We start from the raw sequence: 12,447 nt of genomic DNA, 5'->3' as shown, positions 1-12,447 counted from the left end.
ACTTGCTGATAACACTGAGTTATCAAGGTGGGTGCTTGGGGTGGTGTTGGGCATTTTGCCTGTCCTTGCTTTTTTGTTCTTCCTTAGAGCTCCAGTGCCTGCCTGCATCGTAGGATGTGTGAAAACCCCAGGCTGCTCCCACCCTGTTGAGACAGGGGAAAAACTCCCAAATTTTAACTAAGTGCATCCTAAAGACAAAGGAAAAAGAACCAAAAATACAGCCAGATGTCACATCTCTTGTGTTTTTTTAGCCTCTTGCATTGTTTGTATGCCTCGGGATGGATTGCATTTCAGATGTCTGACACGGAGAACGGGAAAGCTACTAATTTACCTTTCAAGGCCAGGCTGCCTTTCTGAAGTGCTGTGTTGGAACCGGTGTGTCCCCTTGTGCTACACTGACACCATCTGAACCGGTTCCTCTTGTCTGCCGTCAGATTAAGGCAATGTGATCCCCTTATCTCCAGGCCCCCTGCTCTTACTGGGAACGCAGCTACTCATCTTTCAGGGCATTGTTAAGAATATTTTATGGGGCTGTGTTTGGGCGAGGTGCCTAAGGGGATTAGAAATGAGGTGGATCATCCTTTAAAGCTAGGGACTAATGCCTCCAGGAAGTGCCCAAGAGGAGGAAAACCCACATTTTATCAAGCCTTGCGGCTTTAAATCAAAGGCATTTAATTTTCTGGAAATATTCTTCATTTTTGGGGTAGAAAAATTAAAAAAAAACCCTTACCTGACCACTATCAGAGAACTGTTAAGACATGATGAAGCTTTTGTATTTGCCATCTAAATTTCCCACTATCAAATCTGCGTGGTTCTCCCCAGTGAAACACTGAAGCTGTGCAAAACCTAGCCTGGAACCAGGGGATGTTGCTGTTATCGGGTGGGACCGAGCACTTGAGCCTTCACTACAATGTTAACCTCGGGTAGGCAGCTGGCACAATCCACATCAGCTGCTAATGGAGCCAGAAGGGGCTGGGAAAACAGTCTGGAAATGAGCAGCTTTGGGCAGCAGGCAGCTGAGTGAGCTGCTTTGCTCCTGTGGCTTGAGGTCCATGAATGTGGCTTGGGATCCCTTCCTGAATCCACTCCTAAGCCACGAGAGAAGCAGAGTAGCTGCGATCGGACAGGACCTCTGAGCTTTCAGCCTGGTTTCCTCAGGAAACTGGAATTCTGGCTTGCTTTACAAGGTGGTTAGATGTTTCTGCTTTGTGAATGGTACCTCCTGTCCCAAGAGCTGCTCGTGTTTCCATGAATCAGCTGGCTTAATTTGCTGTAGCTGGGTGTCTTTGCTGGAGCCTTCAGCTGCATTAGTTGCTCTAAATCATCCAGATATGTTCACATGTATCATATGTTCTACCCATCTGCAGAATTAAAGAAAATATTGTGCAGCCAAATCTTGTTAATGCGGGTGAATGCCTTGTGAACTCAGCTCATTGAAAACACAACCCTGGGGGTTTCTTCTCTTCCTTCAGATCAGCATACAGAATCCTACCAAAGCAAGCGGCTACGGAAGCACTAGGATCTTGTCTCCACTGGTTTTGGAGTCAACCTAGCAAACAGATTGTACCTTAAAATTGCTCAGAAGTTGGAGGAAAAAAAAAAAAAAGGAACATGAGTGAAAATACTTACTAAACAGGTGTTTATTGCTTCAACCTAAGTTGAGCTTTGCTATTTTGACCTGAAGTTATAAACAAAACCTAAAATGAAAAGATTGCTAAATTTCACATAATTCAAATTGTGTAACTTTCTCATTATTGTTTCCAAATCAGTAATTCCTGAAAATACTTTCTTTAGCACAATCTTTTCTTTTTCAGAAACAGCTCCCCTGGAGTTCCCCCAGAAAATGAGATTTTTTAAAAAATGTGTAATTAATAGTATAGAGCAAATTCAGATTCTCCACTTTTCTAGTAATACTCTAGGAGGGCCAATTCTCGAAACATTGCCAAAATAACCTTATTTGGGTTTAATATTAACAGAGATCTCGTATAGTGAGGCAATGATACAAAATGATGCTGCAACAATAGTTGGAATTTTTTTCTGGGAAGACTCTCATTGACATGAACCATTCTTGTTGCTTTCTTCTCATCTGATGGTACAAAAATGTGACAATCATCAACTGTAGAATCAGATAGAGAGTAGATATGGCATTAATGTTGGCCCTTCTTGGAAACACAGGATTTTTGCTAGCTAGCAAAATAAATTCCTTGCATGGCCTTTCCTTGGGCGTGCATTACGGGGGGGTATTTGAGAGTGGACTGAACTTCTCTGGGCTTTGTGGACCTCAACAGGTCCCACTGAGAAACCAAGAAGAGAGCGCTGCAATTTCCTTGTTTAATGTGCAGGCCATCCTATAGGAAGGTCTTGGCTCGAGGCACTTCTAGGGATGGTGCCTAGGATGGTCCAAACTCAACTTTCCAGAAGTTTACGGGAAGGTTTAAGGGGAAACAGGTTTACCAGAGTTGAACAGGGTAGCTTTTACTTCCTGATACTGATTGCTTCCTTCTCTCTAAATAAAACTTGGCAGTGGTAAAGAGATGTATTAAAAACAACATAAATATTGTGCTTTGAGGGTTTGCATGACGGTTTTTGTACTCTAAACGAGCGGAAGACCTGCAGAGCAGGGATCTCCCTGACGAGAGCATCGGCGGCCCGAGCGGAGCGTTCGGCGGGGCCGTGTTTCCCCCAAGGGATCGCTCGTAACTCAATCCCCGGCGGAGGTGGCAGCGCGGCGCCGCCGCGGGACCGCGCGCCAGGCCCCGGGTTAATTATGCACCGGCGCGCGGGTCATGTTTGAGCAGCTCGTGAGAGGCGGCCTCGGCCGCGCTCGCCGCCAGCGGAGCCCCACGGCAGCAAGGAGCTTTCCTCACGCTGCCGGCTTTAAAGCCCGCGCGGGGAATGGAGAGGAAAGGGGACAAGAAAATGAGAAGGGAACCGTCCTGCCTGGCGACTCTGAACAACAGAAACATCACGCTGGTGTCTGTCCGCAAGCGGCAGGCGGCTCGCGATGTGCCTGAACTGCTGATTATCGGCGCCAAGCCCATGCCGGGCCCTCCCGGGAAGGCAAGCGGCGGCTTGCGGGAAGAAGAGAAAGTTCTGCCGAGTTTCCCCATGGGAATGGCAGGAGTCGGCACGGCTGGAAGCCAGGTCAGTGCGCCGGGGCGCGCGGGGTCCCGGCTGCAGGGCGTGCGGCAGAGCTCGCCCTCCGTGGCTCGTGAACCCCTGTGCTGTCCCGACGGACACTGAGTTGTTCGAATCCCCAGCGCGCTCCTGTCCCACGGAGAGCCTCAAAAGGGAACCTGAAAGCAAATGTTAATAGTGAGTAATGCAGCATTAACTCAGGAGCCTTTTGTCAGCTGCACCTCTAACAACAACAATGATTCTCCCAGTTAGGAATCATACAAGTATTGCCCCCTTTTGAACTGTAATTACACGAGTAGTGAGAAGTCCATCATACTAGGCTAGTCTCTGTCATAAGAGACACTGCAGAAATGTGAAAGAGCCATGATTGTAGGTAAGCAGTTTATCCATAACCACTCAGTGGACACTAGCAAAAATTCTTGGCAATGCGTTTGTGGCATTTTTTTTAATCCCATATTGTATATAATCGTATTGTAGTTTTGTAGATTAGTTATTGTGGGGAAGAGCCTTTGGAAGGATCTGTGTGGATAAAAATATGGAGTTTACTGGTCATAAAAGTTTTTGCTATTTAAGAGGCGTAATGACATAGCGTAATTTAGCATAAATGACAGAAGTGTAATTTAGATCAGTGTATATACTTAAGGAAAATAAAGTCTCAAAGCAAGTACTGTGTTCTCTGAAACCTTATAAGCTTAGAATGGCTTAAATAACTAGTGTCAGACTAGAAAGAAATAAGCGAGGCCGAACCAGGTATACCCCAAGGATTTTTCTATCTCTAGTTACTTCTCATATTTACTATAGGACAATCATGACGTAACTTTCTTCTGCCCTGTGATCTCTTTTCTGTACTCTGTTCATTGGAATACATCCCATTGCTTATATTGGAGCCCCATAGGTTTGTTCAATACGATGTGCGGGGATATTTAGTAAGACTAGCTGCATCTACATAAATCTTTCTGCATCTTCTATACTGTTCCCAAATGAGAGTGACAGACACTTGGCAGATGCATTATAGTGACTTCTTTAGTATTTTGAAACCAAGAGCACCATGCTGCTTTAAAGAAGTATTTTCATCAAATTGTGACCTATAGGGGTAGCGAGGAGTTGTTTTTTCCCTTGGTGAAGAATCAAGAACTGCCACTAAGCCATTAAATCTGAAACCTTTAAAGGATATTTGCTAACAAGATGGGTGGATGAGCTGTACTGAAATTTGCCAAGGGGAATCGGGGCTGTATTTTTGCCTCCTGCCTGCCTGCAGAAATGCTGGGAAGTTTGAAGCTTCCTGGACCTCCGATATTCCCGCTCTGACCTTGTTTCTTGTTCCCTGGCCAACCATAGCAAACCAGGAAAATATGTGAAGCATTTAATTAATAGCATGTGGCTTTTCAGCTGTGTGTTACTGGCAGCCTGGCTCCAAAGACGTGAATCAGCAGATTGTGAAAGAGCCGAGAGGAGAGGGAAAACAGTGACACAGATAAGATAACTCTTTGGAAGTTGTGTGCTTGAAGGCAAGAGGGCGGGATCTGGTTTCAGCCTGTTACGCACTGGGAGATGGACAAGCCAAAGCCTTTGGAGATGACGGGGCAAAAAGTGCACTGAGAGGTGGCGTTTGTTGGTGAGTGCAAGGGAAATAGGGGAAGGGAAATAACTGAATGGGCCAGGCCTCATTTCCTTGTCAGTTGATGGCTTGGCAATTTGCTTATGAGTCCAGGTCTTGAATTTCTGGATCTGAAAATGGCTATCCCTGTGGACCAGCACAAGGAGAAGCATCTGTGACTAAAACTGTTAAGGTGAGATGCTGCTGCCCCGTGTCCGAATTTGGACAAGGGGTTGGAAAGGGGTGCCTGGGCTCAGGACCATGGCCTGAGGGCCTCCTGCTTACACCTCCTTCTTCCAAAAGTCGGAAATGAGGAGAGGACACAGTGCTTGGCCCTCCGCCCAGGGCATCCCTGGCCACGTGAACACCAGGAGCTTCATAACCTGCTTCTCACAGGGGTTCTTAGTTTTCACACTAGAGTCGCAGTCGGAAGCAGACAGACTAGATTCTTGGGTTGTTTTGCATGTTGAGTTGCAGCTTGTATGTGCAGAACAGCAGGGAAATAATTGTCGTAATTTCACATTTTCATAATTTACATAGCTTTTGCACAGTCACCGTTAAAATATGCTTGAAACTTGCAGAGCAAGCAGGCCTCACGTACGCTCCCTTTAGAAGCCATGAGGAGGGTTAATGCCCGGGAAGTGATCGGCTGTGCAGCTCCAGGATCAGCTGGGTGCTCTGCTCTTCTTGCCACCCAACGAGTGAGCAGGGCTTGAACCCCGGTGTTGTTATCCAAACAACCCAGACTCGTCTTGGCACCTCTGAGATGAGAATGTCTCTGATCTTCTTGCAGATGGTCCCTCTGAATTACAGCCTCCTAGGTGCCATCTTATATGTAATTCTTAGCTGGCATCAAGAAGCCCTTCTGAGACATAGTATGTGCTTAAGGCCTGCATGCCTCGTGTTCACAGCTTTACAGTAACTTGCTGTTTTCCTCTGCTCTAGTGTAGAAACCCCTCTTCCCCAAAATACACCCCTGCTTATCCATGCCCTGTCTCCTGACAATCTTCTTTTCCTGAAACTGTTAAGCAACAGCAAAGGCTTCACAGATACTCTAAAGCAAGTAGTTAAACAAACAAACAACAACAACAAAAAAAATGTGTTCTCTCCTGATCTTATCAACTTCTTAACCTGTGAAAAATTTCTGGGTCTTGGGAAACTAAACTATAGTGGAAATATCTGTATGTGATACAAGTTTTTTTTTTCTTCATATGTGTCAGATGCAGGTTTTAAATTAGAAGATCTATGTATATGCAGACAACACAGACACTTGTGGGTGCACATACAGCTGTTCAGACTTTAGGCAGCCAGTCCTCCTGCACGTGCTGATTCCAGACTCTTGGCTAATTCCTGAGCCTGCTTTCTCTTCTCTTCTCTCTTTCTTTTGTTCTTAAGTCCTAGTAAGAATAATGGGTTGGGGACCAAACTGAGCTGGCTCTGAGCATCTGTTGAAAACCATTCGGACTCCTCTCTCCTGTGAACCTTTGAGCAGGTGGCCATGTGCTGTGAGGAGCAGAGCTTGCGTTGTGTGATGAATATGCTTGGTGGCCATAGGGTATTTACATTTTAAATGAGTGGGTTGGGAATATTCAGACAACTTTGTTCTTGCAGCCCTACTTGAATGTATCAAAATTGCTGCCCAAGAGGAGTTCCAGGGGCTGATTCGTAACCCTGTACAGAGCTAACTCCTAAGGCTTTGAGAGTGTAAATGAACATCGTGACATCTTCCAGTGGAATATACTGCACTTTTATGCAGAATGCTGCTGCTTTCACGGGGAAAAGGATCTATACATTTTATTTTTATTTTTCCTTTTTCTCTTTAGGCTTTGTCCAAGACCGATTCTCCTCCCGGCTGTGCTCAGGAACCCACCATGAAAGAGAATTTTGCTTTCGACAACATGGGCTACGAGGAGAGCTTAGAAACGGTGCCCTCTTCATCTGCTCAGACCCACACGGTTGCAGTCAACGTGCAGGGCATGACTTGCCACTCTTGCGTGCAATCCATAGAAGGCCGAATTTCCACGGTGAAAGGCATCGTGAGCATTAAAGCCTCCTTGGAGCAGAACAACGCCGTAATAAAGTATGTGCCGTCGGAAACAAGTCCTGAGCAGATTTGCCTTGAAATCCAGGAGATGGGCTTCGAGGCGAGCGTCGCGGAAGAGAGATCGCGGCCGGTGGCCCCGGTGGGGCCGGGCTCGCAAGAGGCCGTGACGAAGCTGCGGGTGGAAGGCATGACGTGCCAGTCCTGCGTGAGCACCATCGAGGGCAACGTTAGGAAGCTGAACGGCGTCGTCAGAGTCAAGGTGTCCCTTGGGAACCAAGAGGCGGTTGTTGCTCATTACCCGTACCTCATTCAGCCCGAAGAGCTCAAGGGCCACATCAACAACCTGGGCTACGCCTGCACCGTCAAGAGCCGGTCGGCCCCCTTGAAGCTGGGCGCGCTCGGCGTGGGCCGCCTGCGGGAGGCCGCCGCCAAGGCCCCGCCGGCGCCTGTGGACAGCGGTGGGGCAGCCCCAGCGGCTGGCGGGACGGGCAGCACGGCTGCCGTGCACATCGAGGGCATGCGGTGCCAGGCCTGCGTGCGCAACATCGAGGGGAGCATCGCGGCCCTGCCCGGCGTGCACAGCATCCAGGTGTCCCTGGAGCAGCGGCGCGCCGTCGTGCACTACAGCCCCGGCTCGCTCACCCTGCGGGCGCTGCAGCAAGCCATCGAGGGCCTCCCGCCCGGCCGCTTCCGCGTGCGCCTCCCGAGCGGCGCCGAGGCCGGCGACGGTGCCGCCCCGGCGCCCCGGGCTCACCCCGGAGAGCGGCCGCCGGGGAGGCCAAGCACCGCCGTCCTTCACATTGAGGGCATGAGCTGCGGCTCCTGCGCGCAGTCCATCGAGGGGACGGTGTCTGCCAGGAAAGGGGTGCAGCACGTAGCGGTTTCCCTGGCTGAGGGGACTGGCACCGTGCGTTACGATTCCACTCTGACCAGCGCAGAAGAGTTAAGAGCTGCCATAGAAGACATGGGGTTTGACGTGACGGTTCTCACAGGTAACAGTGGTTTTCCTTCCGTGAACACCATTCCAGGCTAGGCCGTGAGACTGTCTTCTGGAGAGCAGGTTTTAACACATTGCATTGGTGTTAGATTTTCTCCAGTCGCATGTCACTTAGCATTTCATCTGTGAAACACTTTATTTCAACCTCCATAGCTGCAGTGGTGGGTGGAAGAGTTGAGTTACGTTATGAAGCCAGAAGGTTTGGAAGCTGGTGCAATGTCTTTTAAATGGCAGAACCCCTTGCACACTGAAGTAGGTTTCATCTTTACATCTATGAGCTGCCAAAGTAAATCTATCAATATTTTAATTTGCATTCTAAAGTTGTAAAAGATGCAAACTTAATGCAGCACTTTTCATTTAAAATGCCTTTTTTTCCTATCTGAAATTATAATGCCCTAGTCTTTCACCGTTATTTCTTGGGGATATTTACCAGGGACCTAAGTCTTAATGTCCAGCAAGATAAGTGCCAAGATGTGTGTTCTCCCTGGTGAGAGAAGACAATTTAGTTGTCAGCTACTTCTCAGTTTCTACTTCTACACTTGTGCTCAATGCTGAAGAAGTTGCTGTGAAGCAGAAATATTTAACTGCTTCAACTCAGAACAGATTTGCTTTGAGCTACTGATGTGGTTTGCATGGAATGAGCTAGTTCAATCAGAAGAGACCAAACACTGTTAGCCTTGCTCAGGAGACCAACCCTTCTGAATTTGTAGGGACTGCTATGAGAAAGGAGAAGTGAATAATTTGTTTCATAATCTGGGGGGAGCTGTTTATCTGCCTGTAAAAAAAAAAACAGGAGCCCTATATATGAAATGTTTAGAAGAAACTCTTGCCCCTTTGCACATGCCTTCTGCCCGAGCGAGAGGGTCTGTGAATGTAGCTGGAGCCAGGAGCTTTTGCTGGGTGTAAAGAGCAAAAACGATCACGGCAGGCCTGTAGGTGAGGAGATCTGTAGGCTGCCAAGTCCTTTGACCACTTATTCATGCAGTGCTTGCCCCTGAAATGTTGTGCCATGAGGAGAAAATGCTGAGAAACTAAACTTTTTTTCTTCATGGTCTGAGATGAAGCGCTAGGAGTTGTGCATAGAAGGCAACAGGAGCAGAGCACGTGTGAGGTCAGTGCTGGAGGAGCACCATGGGGTCACCCTGTAGTGTTTCCTGAGTGTAGGTGTTACATCTCCGTGTTGAAATCGGCATTTAGATCTAGAAAACTTCACAGTTCTGTAGAGTTAGAATTAAATGGCAATGCACTGTGTGCACTAGTGTTACTAGTGTGAGTATATTGATAAAATAGCGTATATAATTTCTAAGAAGAGGCCCAAATGAACATGTCACCTTTCAAACACCTGAAAGGCTTTGCATGGTGGATAAACACGTGCCCTGCTTGCTTGTTGTGCGTCCTGCTCTCCCACTGTGCTGTGCTTGTCCTCTTCTCCGTGCGTTTCCTTCAGACGCAGCTGCGGCCGGGGCAGACGCGCAGCGCCCGGACGGCAGCCCCGGCGCCGCGGCCCGCGCCGCGCCGGCCCAGAAGTGCTTCCTGCAAATCACAGGCATGACCTGCGCCTCCTGTGTGTCTGCCATCGAGAGGAATCTGCAGAGGGAAGACGGTAAGAGCCGCAACATTCCCATGGGGAGGCTTTAAGGGGCTGCCAGGCAGCAAAGGCGTTCTGGGGGGTTCAGGGAAAGGCTGTGTTAGAACACCCTGAAGTGAAGTGGACTACACGTTCTCAGTGCTCATGTAGCAATGTCCTTATTTAACTGTGCTACTGCATTCAGGAAAGTTGATGGCCAGACCTGATGGACCTACTGTCTTCTTCATGACATTAAGCTCTTGCAATATGATCAGAAGCATATTAACAAAATGTGATCAAATAAAGCTCCAGAGTGGAGTAATTGGTCTCATGTAATATGCCGGGCCTTGCTGCTTTGCAGAGCAATCCGTCTCCACCAGAGCTATTGGGGGCCTTGACATATTTTGTGATGTGAAACTTACCCCTCAGGGCACGTTTGCACAGGCAGGTACAAATAAATACACGGTCCTGGCAATGGCTGGGGTGATTACACTAGCTCAGGATCAGCAGTGCTTATCAGGTTAGAAGTGCTGAGAGGCCGAGTGGGATCTGGAGCCGCACGGCTGCCTGTGTCACCTTGTGCTGGCATCTGGTGGAGGGCTTTGCTTGCTTACTATCTCTTTCCTACCTACCAAGAGATAGGAGGGACAAACACCCAAGACAAACATCCAAGAAAGTATCAGCACTTCCAGAATAATTTTGCTGCTTGTGATTTTATACTTTGTTTTTAGATTCTAAATTTGGATTTAGATTTATGGGAAGGTAAGGGAAGGCAAGGAAAGGAGTAACTTCGTACTGAGGATCTTGTTTAGATTTTTCCTGGGTAGAGCTTGTAGAAGTCATTGCAAATGTTGCATATGAACTGTCTTTTTATTCTGTTAGCTCTTAGCAAGATTTGCCTCCCTCCCTTTCTGAATTTTGCTCTTCCTCTTCTTGCCAAGGGGAAGTGCAGTCTGCCTAGATGTCAGTAACAGCTTTGCTGTTTTGCCCAGGGAACAGCACCAGAAGGAGGCAGAGAGAGTTTACTCGACATGAAGCATCTCTGCGTTGCTCCAGCCCACACTGATGTCACCTGTGATGGTGTTTGGTTTGGTTTTGCTTTTCCCAAAGGAGCTACAATATCTTTATGTTTTGCTCGTTGTCCCTGCAGGTATTGTTTCAGTGTTGGTAGCTCTGATGGCAGGTAAAGCCGAGATAAAATACAAGCCAGAGTTCATACAGCCTCTTGAAATAGCCCAGCTGATTGAGAATTTGGGTTTTGAAGCGACTGTCATAGAAGATCCCACTGAAACAGAAGGAAGCGTGGAGCTTCTTGTGAGTAACGTGTGTTTGAAATTATATGTTGGATTGGGAGATGGCAGGTTTGGAAGAAGTGTTTTCTTGCAGATGTTTTTGTTTAAAGAGCTGTTGCTTCAGCAGTTCCATTCCAGGTAGTAAGACCATTATTTCTTTATTGTTGTAAAGCCCAAATCGATTTGTTTTAGAAGAATTTGTCCAAAGGTGCTGAAATAAAAGGTGCATTTAGCAGGAGAAATAAAAATAGAAAGAGTACTTTTCTGTGAAGGCACCTTTGTCGACAAGTGCAGACTCTGAGTGCCTAAAAATATGTATCATAAAATACCTGACAATAGTGCCCAGTGCTTTATAGAGGGGTCTGAGATCTTTGGGTGCCATCAGTAAATTGTTCATCCTATGGCCAGGTTCTTCAGAAATCCATTTTTACTCTCTAAAATATACCTATGACACTGACATAGAGCAGCAGTCTGCAATTAGGCCCGCACTAAGACCAGAAAGTGGGAGCTTGCCTTTTTGAAGCCACGGGAAGTTTAAACTGTCAAGATGAAGTTAATCTTGAATAATCGTCAATAACCATTCTGTGACTCTGTAATTCTGTGATGTTGATTCAATCAAAAATGCCACTTCCAGAGCCTGCTAACCACCCATAAAATCATGTTCTGCTTAGATTACAGGGATGACTTGTGCTTCTTGTGTTCACAATATTGAATCCAGGCTTATGAGAGCTAATGGCATATTCTATGCCTCAGTTGCCCTTGCCACTTGCAAAGCTCACGTCCAGTTTGATCCTGAAGTTACAGGACCACGAGATATTATAAAAATAATTGAGGTAGGTTTTGGAACTTCTTTCTGTCAGACCAGTTTTAAGGTGAAGTTGTTAAGAAAATGAAGCAGCTGATATTTGAGAGGCTTTCCTGACTGTTGCAGGAAATGAGTGGTTATTGCTAAAGGTTTTTATGTTCTTGCCTCTGTGGTGAAGCTGCCAGGCTTCATGGCTGTGTGTAACCTCACAGGTTGTTATCCTAAAACGAAGAATTAACCCCACTTTTCTCTCTCTGTCTAGTAAAAGTGTCTTGTGCCCATCCTGGCTGTCGTTCTAGTCATTTCTGTGAAGTGCTGGTGCTTCAGAAAAATATACTGCTTTTTCCTGACGCCTAAAGAAATTTCTGTAAATGAAGTTTGGCCACAGCAGGAAACTGAATCCAGTTAGCACTGCAAGTGATGCACATCTCTGCACACCCTGACATCTGTTACTGTGTGGATTCAAAGATCTGTCTGAAGCAAAACAACTTGCCATACAGCTCCTAAAGCAAAAATCCCAGTTTCCCAGTAATGATGCAGATTGCAAATGCTGTGACATTATCTAGGCCCAGGTTTTACCAAAATTGTTCCCTCTTCCTCCAGAGGTGAAGAAAACTTGTGATGTGGGGGCATGCACAGGGAATAGTCTGGGGACTGGCAAAGACCTTTCCTTTCATGGTCTTTAATATTTACTCATAAAAAACCATAAGATTGATGCAGCAGTAATGAACATGTGTGTGTCAGGCTGTTCAGCCCTACAGAGTAGTTCTGTAAAGTGCATCTTGCTGCAGAAGTGTCTCATAAAGAGCTATAAATGTTAAGTGTTGTGCTTGCAAGTGTTGTGCTTTCTTTCTTTCTTTCTTTCTTTCTTTCTTTCTTTCTTTCTTTCTTTCTTTCTTTCTTTCTTTCTTTCTTTCTTCCTTTCTTCCTTTCTTCCTTTCTTCCTTTCTTCCTTTCTTCCTTTCTTCCTTTCTTCCTTTCTTCCTTTCTTCCTTTCTTCCTTTCTT

The 12,447-nt window shown here is 46.7% G+C and overlaps 1 protein-coding gene across 1 annotated transcript in view; it reads left to right on the top strand.

Annotated features, from left to right (window-relative positions):
• The first annotated feature begins 2,895 nt into the window (after window positions 1-2,895).
• ATP7B (ATPase copper transporting beta) overlaps window positions 2,896-12,447 on the top strand; it is a 26,734-nt gene continuing 17,182 nt past the window's right edge. The window contains exons 1-5 of the mRNA XM_026053307.1: window positions 2,896-3,144; window positions 6,559-7,771; window positions 9,224-9,379; window positions 10,494-10,657; window positions 11,307-11,468. Of these exons, the coding sequence (XP_025909092.1) occupies window positions 2,896-3,144; window positions 6,559-7,771; window positions 9,224-9,379; window positions 10,494-10,657; window positions 11,307-11,468 (1,944 nt within the window). The remainder of the gene's footprint in view (window positions 3,145-6,558; window positions 7,772-9,223; window positions 9,380-10,493; window positions 10,658-11,306; window positions 11,469-12,447) is intronic.

This window comes from Nothoprocta perdicaria, unplaced genomic scaffold (assembly GCF_003342845.1).
Source record: "Nothoprocta perdicaria isolate Ctin4 unplaced genomic scaffold, notPer1 scaffold_98, whole genome shotgun sequence".
Classification (NCBI taxonomy): Eukaryota; Metazoa; Chordata; class Aves; order Tinamiformes; family Tinamidae; genus Nothoprocta; species Nothoprocta perdicaria.
This window is presented reverse-complemented; position numbering and strand designations above follow the sequence as displayed.